The sequence below is a fragment of the Dendropsophus ebraccatus genome, chromosome 6 (genome assembly GCF_027789765.1).
Source record: "Dendropsophus ebraccatus isolate aDenEbr1 chromosome 6, aDenEbr1.pat, whole genome shotgun sequence".
Taxonomy (NCBI): Eukaryota; Metazoa; Chordata; class Amphibia; order Anura; family Hylidae; genus Dendropsophus; species Dendropsophus ebraccatus.
In genome coordinates, this window is record NC_091459.1 from 121,271,932 (window position 1) to 121,285,897 (window position 13,966).

The 13,966-nt window shown below is 46.4% G+C and overlaps 1 protein-coding gene across 1 annotated transcript in view; it reads left to right on the forward strand.

The window, feature by feature from the left end:
- The window catches only part of EXTL3 (exostosin like glycosyltransferase 3), a 42,417-nt gene that overhangs the window by 8,077 nt on the left and 20,374 nt on the right, over positions 1-13,966 (forward strand). Inside the window, exon 2 of the mRNA XM_069975792.1 lies at positions 5,304-7,855. Coding sequence (XP_069831893.1) covers positions 5,708-7,855 — 2,148 coding nt within the window. The 5' untranslated portion in view covers positions 5,304-5,707. The remainder of the gene's footprint in view (positions 1-5,303; positions 7,856-13,966) is intronic.

A 13,966-nucleotide genomic window follows, 5' to 3' on the forward strand; every position in this document is an offset into this window, starting at 1 on the left:
GGCAAGGGGGGGTGATAACTGGCACAAGGGGGGGCTGATGGCACAGGGGAGGGCTGATGGCACAGGGTGGGCTGCTGGCACAGGAGAAGGCTGATAACTGGCACAAGGAGGGGCTGATGGCACAGGGAAAGGCTGATGACTGGCACAAGGGGGGCTGATAACTGGCACTGATTAAACAATTTTGTGTTTTACTAACACTTAATCTTTACATTGTTTGGAAAAAGATCTGTTATACAATACAATCTTAAAAAAATTCTTAGTGTTGTAATTTGTATACACACACAAAAAAATTGATATATCGTGATATATCGTTATATCGTGCATGCATCAAATTATATCGTGATATAAATTTTAGGCCATATCGCCCAGCCCTACTGCAGCCTGTCAAATTGTCGGTCGCCCGGTCGGAACGATGATTTTAGGTCTGGCCCTAAATGAACGATCAGCCGATGACAGGATCATCGGCTGATCGTTCTCTCTATTTCACCAAATGATAATCGGCCGAATTGGGCCAAATGGGGCCGATCCGGGCGATTATCGTTACTGTGGAATAGGGACCTTAGTATGTTCAAGATCTCTGCTTGCTGCCATTGAATTGAAACATTCAGAGGTGCAAGAGCTGCCCCGATTATGTCCAGCTTCCACCGCTGCAGCACTCGTTACAGTGTGTCAGCTATGTATAGTGCACCTCTAGATGGAAATTGCATAAATAGAATACAAAACATGGCTGCTTTCTTTCAGACACAGCACCACCCCTGTCCTCAGTTTGGGTGTGGGATTGCAGCTCAGTTCCATTTAATTTAATGGCACCGAATTGTAATACAACAAACAACCTGAGGACAGGGGTGGTGCTAGCTTTGCAAGAAAGAAGCTTTGCTTTTCTGATCATGGAGAGCCCCCTTTAGGGTCGCCAAACACATTAGATGGCCGAAGTAACCTACCCTCTATTGTGTAGGGAGGTGCCCCGACTCTTCTCCGACAGATGATGACAGGGACGTCATGAGACGGGATCAGGAGAGGTCACGGCCACCTACTCGATGTTATTACCTTGATGCAGCCAGCAGTGTAAACAATGGGGACTGCGTACTGGTTGTCATAGCGACGTTCAGGGTCATGAATATACTTGTATACCTTCTTTGCTAACCAGGTTTACATTAATGACCATTTTGGGGGGTGAACCATGTAGTGCAAGTGTATGTATAGGCTGTAGTGGGCATGCACGCTGTGTAGAGAAGGTGCACGCCCTGGATGTGGCACAGCTGTGCCCGCGGATGTCCTTGTTGAGTCCTCGGAGAGTAGGGAGTCCCATCACTCTTCCTTCCTCTATTCTTCTCTCTGTAGCTCCGCACCCTGGTAACTCCACGGCGCTCCCTTCTCCCTATAGGAGGACTGATTCTTTAGCTCAGGATGAAAAGTGTTAATCCTATAACGCCGTAAAGAAATCCAACACTATGAACTGTTCCTTTAAGAACATATGCCCTTATAATGGTGATATATTGAGAGTACCTGCAAAACTACAAATCCCGTCATGCCTGGACAGCCAAAGCTTTAGCAGGTATGATGAAAGTTGTAGTTTTGCATTGCCTTATTGCGATCCTTATTGTAATGGCCGCCATGAATCCAGTGTATACGGCCAGTGGTGACTTTTCGGGCACGTTGGATGTCTGAGACCCGCTCTGATATATACTTTGCACACGTAGACCCTTTTTAGAAGGTTTTAATGCCGGTGATTAATTTCACCAATTACGCAGAGATTACTTCTCCATTTGTGCGGCGGTAGCAGAAGTCTGTGTGTTAGCACTTAATAATGGAGGCTTATCTGTCATAGACCGGTCCACTTTACCAGATAACAACCCGAGTCTGCTTAAAGGCCTAAAACAGCACCAGGTCAGCATTCTGCTCTAATATGCATGTGGCGTCCTACAGGTGAGAAGCATGTTATAGGGCAGGAGGAGCTAAGCGGATTGATATATAGCTTTTTATAGGAAAGATTTATTGATTTATATTCCTTGCATCTCTAGGTTTAGGAGTCCAGTGGGCGGTGCTAGTCAGTTATCTAGAGCCTTCCTTATATGAGTTTCCAAACAGATTACAAGAAGAGCCACCCACTGGACTTGTAAACCCACAGTGTGCAGTGCCTTCCTAGGCCTAGCAGTCCAGTGGGCGGTTCTGGTTCCCTCTATAAGTGTGCATACAGATGTCAAAAAGAGTCACCCACTGGACTCCTAAACACACAGTGAGCAGGGACTTTGTAGGCTTAGGAGTCAAGTGGGCAGTGGCGATTGACAGCCTTCTCTATATGAGTGTTCATACAGACACAACTGCCTAAAAGAGCCACCCACTGGACTCCTAAATCCACAGTGAGTATTGGCTTATGTGTCAAGTTGGTGGGGCTGCTCTGGGATTTAAAGCCTTTTGTATATGAGTTTGCATATGGACGTAACTGTCAGTTATCAAGTAGAGCCACCCACTGGACTCCAAAACCTACAGGATGCAGGGACGTTCTAGTCTTAGGAGTCCAGTGGGTGGCTGTACTTTGTAACTGACAGTTACATCTGTACGGGCACTTATACAGGGAAGGCTATCAATCACTGAATAGCACCACCCACTGGACTCCTAAGCCTAGAACGTCCCTGCTTACTGTGATTTTTGGATTCCAGTGAGTAGTGCTACTCAGTGAATGACAGTCATTACTTTTTCAGTGTCTAAACAGATGTATCTCAGTTATCAATAGAACCAATCACTGGACTCCAAAACCCACAGTGATCAGGGACTTTGCAGGCTTGGGAGTCAAGTGGATAGTACTGCTCATTGATTGACATCCTTCTCTATATGTCTTTCTATATTAGTGTCCATACAAAGGTAAATGTCAGTTGCTGAAAAGAGCCACCCACTAGACTCCAAAACCCATAGTGAGCAAGGACTTTGTAGGCTTAGGAGTCAAGTAGGCGGTACTAATTAATGATAGCCAACCTTTGCTTGGAACAGTACCATGGTTTGTATAGTGGCTGTGCTTGTTATTAAAGCACTACGGAATGTTCAGCACCGTGTGCAGTATATGTTTAAGGGGGCGCAGTGCTTCAACTCATCCCCACCAATACTGATGGCTTTTTATTTTGTATTCTCACATAATCACTTTAAGGGTGCGTTCACACGTACAGGATCCGCAGCATTTGATGGCGCAGATTTGAAGTTGCAGATTCAATGCAAAGTAACTCTGGGCCATCAAATCTGCTGCAGATCCTGTACGTGTGAACGCAGCCTAAAGGGGTTATCCTGCACTACAAAAACATGGCCACTTTTGCCCCACTCTTGTCCAGGTCAGGTGTGGTTTGCAATTAAGCTCCATTTTCTTCAGTGGAACTGAGTTTAAGACCCCACCCAATCTGCAGACAAGAGTGGTGCAAAAGTGGCCATGTTTTCGTATCACTGGATCACCCTTAAAGGGGTTATCCAGTGCTACAAAAACATGGCCACTTTTCCCCCTACTGTTGTCTCGAGTTCAGGTGTGGTTTACAATTAAGCTTCATTTACTTCAATGGAACAGAGTTTCAAAACCCCACCCAAACTGGAGACAACAGTAGGGGGAAAGTGGCCATGTTTTTGTAGCGCTGGATAACCCCTTTAAGGCCTATTTCACACATTCCTATTACAGCCATGAGTCCTAGACCACCCACTGTTCTACTGATGGAGCTTAGATGGGCATAGAAGCCTAAAGTGAAGTGATATCTAACCTGTCGCTCTCCAGCTGTTGCAAAACTACAACTCCCAGCATGCCTGGACAGCCAAAAGTTGGAGACCACTACTTTAGCGTATAAGAGACTGTTTACATCAGTATATCTTTGCTTAGTGTGTCCATGTAAGGCAACACCACACAATCTAGTTTAGGAAAGGTCCCACGGTGCTCGTTGGCGTTAAGTAGTTCTAATGGGAACCAGTTGTCTTATGGAGCAAATACCAGGGACTGACGCACATGAAATCTCATCTGGCAGCCATGTGCAATTTGGTGTCTGAACAGAGCGAAGGAAAGAAAGAAAGAGTTGGGGTAAGGCTTACAAAGAGAAGGTCCTGAAGGTACTTGATTTAAAGTGGTTAGTTTGACGACATCCAGGATTAGGAAAACATGGTTGCTTTCCTCCACAAAGAGTGGTGCCCACGTCTATAGGTTGTGTACGTTATTTAAGTTATTACAGTTCATCACTATTGATGTGAATGAGCTGTTATAAGTGGCGGTGCTTTGTATGGTTGATGGCAGCCATGTTTTCCCATAGACACCTCCTTTCATATTTTAAAAATACAGTACTACTTGCCATTTAGTTGAATGGTTGTACATGTAATGCAGGGACAGCTCTATCCTAATAGGAAATGGTGAACCCCAACCATTAATAAGCGAAATTTATTGGATGGGTATACTGTACTGTGTTAAAGCGTAACTGTCATTTCAGGGTCATTTTTTTGAAAACATTAAATATCAACAGTACAAGCGATTTTAAGAAACTCTGTAATAGGTTTTATGTACTAAAAAAGTTTCCTTTGTACTGAAAAAGCAATCTCCCAGCCTCCCCCCTCACTTCAGATGAAGCAGGATTTCTGTGTCCATTATGTGGCTATGGAGAGGGGAGTTAGGAGTCACTGTTAGGAGTGACTGAGCACGGAGGATTTCTGCAAAGCACAACCCTGCAATCTTCTCTCAGTAAGTTCATAGATAAGCACTGACCTTTCTGACACCTGAATTTAGCGTTTTAGGAGCCCAGAGCTGACCTTCATGTCACCTCTTCCTGCTCCCTCATCTACCCCAGCCCCTCCCCCCTTCATAGGCTTACCATGGAGAGAGAAGAGCCCGTCTTCACTGGCTTCTCTGTAATGAAGACGTGTTTGCCTGATAATGCACAGATAAGAATATCCTGCAGGAAGTGGTGTATTCTTCCAGTCTGAGAGCACTGTGTCAGATTGGAGAGAATACAGCAGCTGATAAGTACTGGAAAACTGGAGATTTTTAAAAACCGTAAATTACAAATCTATATAAATTTCATAAATCAGTTGATCTGTAAGAAAATAATTTCTGTGAAGTACCCCTTTAAGGAATACAAACTTTAGGTCTTCTAATATGTTGTTGTGGCAGAGGCAGTAACACATGTACTTTTCTTTTATGCTTTATTGCATTGGGTTAATAATAAACACGTCAAAGCTTCACCACCGGCACAGAGTAATGCTTGCTTTAATATCTGAAGTCCATTTTCTTGATTTGTTCCTGCCGTACATTCACAACTCTTTTTTTTTTTTCTTTTGCTTTCTCCTTTCAGGCTTGAAGCATCTTCGGTTATTGAAGCGTCCAGTGATAGCGATATATCTGGAAAATTGCCTTTTCTCTTCACCATGGATCTCGAGCACCTATTCAGTTAACCAACCCCATTAGGATGTCAAGTACAGCAGAAAATGCCTCCTCGGTACAGACGGGCATCTCGCCGCCCCAGCCGAACCTCAACATAACCCGTTTGTTACATCAGGAATGAAGGAGACCTTACATGACTGAGGCCGGTGTTTACGAGTGCTCTGTTGGCTTCAATATTACGCCCTGGAAAATGAAATTTCCATTTTATTGGCTTATCGCTCAAATAGAGTAATTCCACTTCACGGTTTACCAGTCCAAAATTTTGTTGGCATGGCTACTGACCCGACGTGATTGGTCGGTGTCGCTCTCGAACTGATGAGTGGGTACACCATGCTGCGCAATGGGGGATTGGGGAATGGAGGCCAACCATGGATGCTCCGTTGGTCCAATCGGATCAGACTCTCCTGGCTAAGCTTCACGTTGTTTATCATCCTGGTTTTCTTCCCTCTCATCGCCCACTATTACCTCACCACCATCGACGACGCCAACAACGCGGGGAAGCCGATGTTTGTCCCAAGGACAGGCGGCGAGCTCTGTGAGGTGAAGCATGTTCAGGATCTCTGTCGGATACGAGAGTCAGTCAGCGAAGAGCTCCTCCAGTTGGAAGCCAAGCGTCAGGAACTCAACAGCGAGATTGCAAAGTTAAACCTAAAGATCGAAGCGTGCAAGAAAAGCATAGAGAATGCCAAGCAGGACCTGCTACAGCTCAAGAACGTCATCAGTCAGACAGAGCATTCGTATAAGGAACTGATGGCACAAAACCAGCCAAAGCTTTCATTGCCAATCCGGCTACTGCCAGATAAAGACGATGTTGATGTACCGTTGCCAAAGTCCAAAAGGAACTGCCGGCTACATAATTGTTTTGACTACTCGAGGTGCCCGTTGACTTCCGGGTTCCCCGTCTTTGTGTATAACAGTGATCAGTACCCTTTTGGCAACTTGATAGACCCTTTAATCAAACAGGCCTTGGAGGCAAGTGTCAGAACTAACGTGTACGTGACTGAAAATGCAAATATTGCTTGTATATATGTAGTTATATTGGGGGAAATGCAGGAACCATTGATGCCAAAACCTACTGAACTGGAGCAGCAGTTGCACTCTTTGCCATATTGGAGGACTGATGGCCACAATCACCTAATAATCAATCTGTCCCGTAAATCAGAGACCCAGAATTATCTGTATAACGTGAGCACTGGCCGTGCCATGATCGCCCAGTCTACATTTTACGATTCCCAGTATCGACCCGGCTTTGACGTAGTGGTGTCGCCATTGGTCCACGCAATGTCCGAACCAAACTTCCTAGAAATCCCAGCACAGGTGCCCGTCAAAAGGAAGTACTTATTCAGTTTTCAGGGTGAGAAGATTGAGTCTTTGCGTTCAAGTTTGCAGGAAGCCCGGTCGTTCGAGGAAGAGATCGAAGGCAATGCCCCAGCTGACTATGACGACCGTATCATCACCACTCTTAAAGCTGTCCAGGACAGTAAGTTAGACTTTGTTATGGTTGAGTTTACTTGTAAAAACCAGCCTAAGGCAAGTCTGCCCACTGAGTGGGCTCTATGTGGGGGAAGGGAAGACAGGATAGAGCTACTGAAGCAGTCCACCTTTGCACTCCTCATAACTCCCGGAGATTCCCAGCTGGTGATATCTGCTGGCAGTGCCATGCGGCTTTTCGAGGCCCTGGAGGCAGGAGCCATCCCTGTCATTCTTGGGGAGCAAATCCAGCTGCCCTACCATGACATGATCCGATGGAACGAGGCAGTGTTCATCATACCAAAACCCCGCATTACGGAAGTACATTTCCTTTTGAGGAGCATCTCTGACAATGACCTCTTGGCCATGAGGAGGCAAGGACGTTTCTTGTGGGAAACCTACTTTTCCACATCGGATACAGTTTTTAATACCATCTTGGCAACCATAAGAACTCGTATTCAAATTCCAGCCGCCCCTATTAGAGAAGAACCTGCCGTGGAAATCCCACATCGTTCTGGTAAAGCTGCCGGTACGGATCCCAACATGGCCGATAACGGAGATTTGGATCTAGGCCCGGTAGAGACAGAACCACCATACGCTTCCCCTAAATACCTGCGGAACTTCACTCTGACTGCAACGGACATTTACCGAAACTGGAACTCTGCCCCGGGTCCATTTCACCTGTTTCCTCATACACCTTTTGATCCTGTCTTACCCTCTGAAGCAAAGTTCTTAGGATCTGGAACAGGGTTCAGACCAATTGGTGGCGGTGCTGGTGGCTCGGGGAAAGAGTTTCAGGCCGCTCTGGGTGGGAATGTGCCCAGGGAACAGTTCACTGTGGTTATGTTAACCTATGAACGTGAAGAAGTATTGATGAACTCCTTGGAGAGATTGAATGGACTTCCATACTTAAACAAAGTTGTGGTGGTGTGGAACTCGCCCAAGTTGCCATCTGAAGACCTTCTGTGGCCTGACATTGGAGTGCCCATAGTGGTAAGTGCTATCTGGCTTATTGTTTTACATGGTTTTTATGGCTTACCTTACACTGTATGTTAGTGCCATGGGATTTACCATGTGACTAAGCACCCAGAGCTGTAAAGAGCTCCTCGGAGTGGGGCTGATTAGTGAGCGTGACTCCATCCAGTAATATAACTCTATCAGGGGATCATTTTCCTCCCTTTATTTCTAATGGTATCTACAGGTTCTTATTAAAGAGGTCACTTAAATGGTGTGTATGAGACTAGGAAAAATGTGCCGGCTGTCTTTCAGAAACATCACCCCTCCTGTACTTGTGGCCATGTCTGGTATTGAAGCTTAGCCCCAATCAAGTGAATACAAGATACAACCCATGAGCAAGATTGGTGATGTTCTTGGAAGGTAGCAGCCATGTTTTTATTGGTCTCTTACTTTAAAGGGGTACTCCGTTCTCTAGATTCTGGGGGTCCCAGCGTTCCCCCTATGATCCCACGCTTGTCCCCATTAACTCAGAATACTACTTGTTTGCTAATTTATGTATGCATCTCATAGCACCACCTGGAAGAGACATAAGATCCATGACTATCCCCCGCTCAGTCGGAGATTTGACAGGATTTTTTGCAGCTTATTCCCCGATACCCGTCCAGGTTGCTTAGTAACAAAAGTGGAAATGATTTGAGCTGAAACCCCAGTGCACGACTTCAGCAAGCGCAGGATCTTGCTGTGTCAGCCGCGGCGGTCTGTACACCCCATGTTTTATCTCTTGTGTAGCTTATACAATCCCATGGCGTTCATCGCATTCCTCGCTAGGCTGCAATGGTTTTTACTTCCTATTCGCTGCCAAACACCCTGGCACCTCTCCAATGTGGACACGTACGTGGATGCCAAGATAGAGGGAGCCAAGCACATGCTGCATGGATGACAAAGCTCATGGTTACTGCTTATTTAGAGGCAGGAATTAAAGGGCATGTCTACTTTAAAGACTTTTTGCTGTTGATTTTATTTTATCTTCCTTCTGACAAATAATGTTTCCACTAGGAATGCTAAGCTTTAAAGGGAATCTGTCAGAACTTTGACTTGTCCTATATAACACTGTCAGCAACTCAGATCAACACTCTGTTCAACATGGTACCTGTAGCTTATCCGTCCATTTAGCAGAAAATGTTAAATCTTAGTGTGACCAAGTGTCAAAGAGGAGATGCGGCTCTCTGGCCATGCCACACTATGTCACACCTCCTCCTTGGTTCCTTCTCCCTCCTCTTTTTGCATTATAATGTTCTATCGGCCTTCAGTTCCCACGCTACTAATGACATGCACGTCCTGCGTCCTTAACTCATTCAAGCGCTGTAGCCAGAAAGAGTGGCACACGAGCTTTGATGGAAGTAAGCATCACTGTTCAGCACACATGCGCCGCTCTTCCTGGCTACAGTGCTTGAATGAGGTTTGGACGCAGGACACACACATCATCAGCTGCGCAGGAACTGGAGGCCGATATTAAATTAAGGAGGAGTAGGGAGGAGGAACCAAGGAGGAGGCGTGACAGAACATGGCACAGCCAGAGAGCCAGAACTTCTCTTACACACTTGGTCACACTTAGATTGCACATTTTCTGCTACAAGGACGGATAAGCTACAGAGTCCTATAAAACAGTGTCAGTAACACCGGTCAGGTCAGGGTACTAACAGGTTCCCTTTAATTATCTTATTCATGTATATAGCACCAAAATATTCTGCAGTGCTGACTAAATCCCTGTTCCCACTGGACCTCACACTTTAATTTCCAAATTAAAGGGGTTATTTAGGATTAGAGAAACATATTGCTCTTTTCTATAACCCCCCCCCCCCCTGTCCTCAGATTGTGTGTGGTATTTCAACTCTGCTCCATTCACTTCAATAAAACTGGGCTACAGTACCACACACACATTAACTACAGGAGTGGCGCTGTTTCTGGAAGAATCCTGGGGAACCCCTTTTAACATATCAGCGTGACTTAAGAGCAGGGTAGGAAACCTCAGCGTTATATGGAGGAACTTTATAAACTACATGCAGATGTTGCAGTGAAATGGTAGAATCCCGGGATTTTATCAAATGAACACCCTGTTCTATCATTTCCCGAGGCAATTGATCAAATCACTGACCCCTTTCAGGGAAATTATGGAATGAACTATTGAGGAGTCACGCGGCTCTATGTTTGGCGGCGGAGGCAGATGGAGGAGCAGAGCGGCACACCTCCCCTGCCGGCATATGGCGGCAGAGCGGAAGGGGGAGCAGAGTGGCACACCTCCCGGCAGGCATATAGCGGTGGGGCGGACAAGACCAGAGGCGGACAGGGAGCAGAGCGGCACACCTCCCCGCAGGCATACGGTGTTGGGGCAGATGGGGAGCAGGAGGCATGTCGCAGGGAGGGGCAGATGGGGAGCAGAGCGGCACACCTCCCGGCAGGCATACAGTGTTGGGGCAGATGGGGAGCAGGAGGCATGTCGCAGGGAGGGGCGGATGGGGAGCAAAGCGGCACACCTCCCGGCAGGCATACGGTGTTGGGGCAGATGGGGAGCAGGAGGCATGTCGCAGGGAGGGGCGGATGGGGAGCAGAGCGGCACACCTCCCGGCAGGCATATGGCTTGGTTGGACGGGGAGCAGAGCGGACAGGCTGGGGGGAGCAGGAGGCGATATGGTAAGCAAATTCTATGTCGCAGGGGGAAATAATAGAATTCATTCGATCATTTCCCTGAAAGGGGTCAGTGATTTGATCAATTCCCCAGGGAAATGATGTAACAGTACGGTCATTTCATTATTTTCCGGTATTTGATCAAATCCCTGATGCTATGATTTTACTGCAACATATATGTATATGTATATATATATATATATATATATATATATATATATATATATATATATATATGCATGCTGCAGGCAGAGTCTCTAGTGTGTCCTAGGAGATATAGCTTCACATTGCAGTCTCTACCTTTTGTGAGCAGAGTCTCTGGTGTGTCCTATGAGATGCAGCTTCTTACTGCAGTCCCTTCTATTTGCTGTATTCATAATCTCCAGCTTGATGCTGTTTCCCCTGTCTCCTGCTTGTAAGAACATGGAGAACATGAAGCATGGAGAATAGTATCATATGTAAACAGGCTGTAGCTGCATCTCGAAGGAATACGCTGAGGCTTTATAGTTTGTACTAGAGACTCCATGTTGCTGATCTATCCCGTGCTGCACTTAGAGCTAGTACATTGATGAAACTGTGTTTTGCAAAGTCAGAGGCATCATGGGCAATGTAGGCCTTATTAGGTAGCTATAAGCTGATGAAACATGACGGAGGAGGACAACTTGTCCTTAGTGCAGCACATTCTATATTGGGCCATAACATGTTCAAAGACTCAAAGACCCTGAAATTGTCACGAGGAGTCCTTGGAAAACTCTCAGGAGTTATGATGGGGCTATGTAACGTCTCAGCCACATCCTCTTTGTAATCTTTAAATACATATGAAACCTTGGCCCTGTGTGTATTCATATACTGTACAGTGATAACTCCTGGCACTATGTGGGAGCAATATCCTGGCGTGCTGGATCTGCAGGGATCTGTTATCTACTGGGATCTATTTATTAAAAGAACCAGGCAGCACAGGATGAACATGACTTGCTTACCTCCCTCTGCACATTACCGCATTTTTGTGATTGGTAACTAACGTATCCCTATTGAAGAGGAAGGAAGTAATGTTAGTTAGCGGGGCTGGCGGCGCGGTGGTTTTGTAATTAATATTCCATGAGTCATTTTTCCATGTCCTGAACCTACACAAAGAGCCCAGCGAACACCTGGTGGCATTCACATCACCGGAACAAAGGAGCTCACTGCTGGAGCAGAGTACAAGGGCCAGGGGAAATCTTACAAGGAATGTGAACCTGCTGTGCAGTTCTGTACATGGACCCCCCCCCCCCCCCACACACACACACACACACATTCAGACGTCTCCATTGGTTTCCAAACAACATCTAGTCCACTAAGCTATTCCATAAAAAAATTCCGTCATATAGTGACCCGGCATGTGCCAATTGGATACTTTTTGGTACACAAAGGGTTAATGGGGCAGCGTATTGCTAACGCTATGCATACACCTCTGGTGGCCGTTTGACATTTTGTGAAAATTCGGTGACCCCATATACATAAGATGTCTGGCCGATACTGAAACCAACATTTTCCTAATGTGTGAGAATCCTCACTTTACTAGAAATCCTAATGTGTAACTAAAAGACTCTGAAATCACCTGCGTACCCTATAAGATCAGCGGCTCCAGCCGATATAAACCAGAGCCGCGCTATAAACAGGAAGCGGTGCAGCCCCTCGTGTCTTACCGGATTCCTGCAGGTTTTTTAAAACTTTTATATGCAGTGTTTTGTTATTTTGCGAGATCTGTTCCCTGCCAAGGATTTCTCTGTGTCTAGTATTCATAGTGGTGGAAGTGTGTTCTGGGCTCTCACTCCTCCATATTGGAGCTGCAACAATGATGCAGGTAATAAGGAAAAGCAACTTGTGCCATTGTCCAGTGGAATTGAAACAGTGACATCAGATTACAGCCAAGAAGTCATGTATTTATTGTCCTGACCAAAAAAATCTTAATGATTTTAAAACCCCTGAACTGAAAATGGCTCCAAAACTGCAATACCCCTTGTTCATGGACCGAAAAGACTATACTGCAGCCTCCTATGTACAAGAATATAACTACTATAATACTGTTCCTATATACAAGAATATATCTACTATAATACTGCTCCTATATACAAGAATATAACTACTATACTACTGCTCCTATATACAAGAATATAACTACTATAATACTGCTCCTATATACTAGAATATAACTACTATAATACTGCTCCTATATACTAGAACATACCTACTATAATACTGCTCCTATATTCAAGAATATAACTACTATAATACTGCTCCTATATACAGGAATATAACTGCTAAAATACTGCTCCTATATACAAGAATATAACTACTATAATACTGCTCCTATATACAGGAATATAACTACTATAATACTGCTCCAATATACAAGAATATAACTACTATAATATTGCCCCCTATATACAAGAATATAACTACTAGTATATTGCTCCTTGTATAGCTATATAGCAGTAGGTTACATATAATGGGTGATGGGGAGTTCCTCTCACGGACTCTCTATAGCAGGGGTCCTCAACTGGCGGACCGCGGTCCGAACCCGGACCGCGGAGGCCAGCTGTCCGGACCCCTGGTCAGACCTCCTAGCCGCCCCGGATCCGGCCCCAATGTGTCCCGCTTCCCGCCGCACTGCCTCCCGCCCCATAGGCGTACTGTCCTTAGGTTGCAGTACGCCTGTGGGGCTGGGGGCAGTGCCGGTCCGGCCCCCGGCTGATGCGCGCTCTCTGGGGATGTCCCGGGGATTCCCCAGCAGAGCGCACATCAGTGACCTCAGTGTACGCTGCCGGCACTTCCCGGAAGTTCAGGCCGGCAGCGTACACTGAGGTCACTGGTGCGCGCTCTGCTGGGGAATCCCCGGGACATCGCGTATCAGCCGGGGCCGGACCAGGAGGAAAAAAGAAGACAGGTGCGGCGGGGGATCGAGGTGCTAGGTGAGTTGTGTGTTTTTGTTTTTTTCTTGTCTCGGGGTCATGTATAAGGGGAGAGCGCACAGGGGGCTATATACTACTGGGGGAAGCTCACAAAGGGGCTATATACTACAGGGGGAGAGCACAGGGGGCTATATACTACAGGGGGAGAGCACAGGGGGCTATATACTACAGGGGGGTGAGCACAGGGGGCTATATGCTACAGGGGTAAGCACAGGGGGCTGAATGCTACAGGGTGAGAGGTCACAGGGGGGCTATATACTACAGGGGTGAGAGGTCACAGGGGGGCTATATACTACAGGGGTGAGCACAGTGGGCTATATACTACAGGGGGAGAGAGCACAGGGGGGGCTATATACTACTGGGGGAGAGAGCACAGGGGGATTTATACTACTGGGGGAGAGCTCACAGGGGGCTATATACTACTGGGGGAGAGCTCACAGGGAGGCTATATACTACCGGGGGAGCAACAGGGGGGGGCTATATACTATTGGGGGAGAGCTCACAGGGGGCT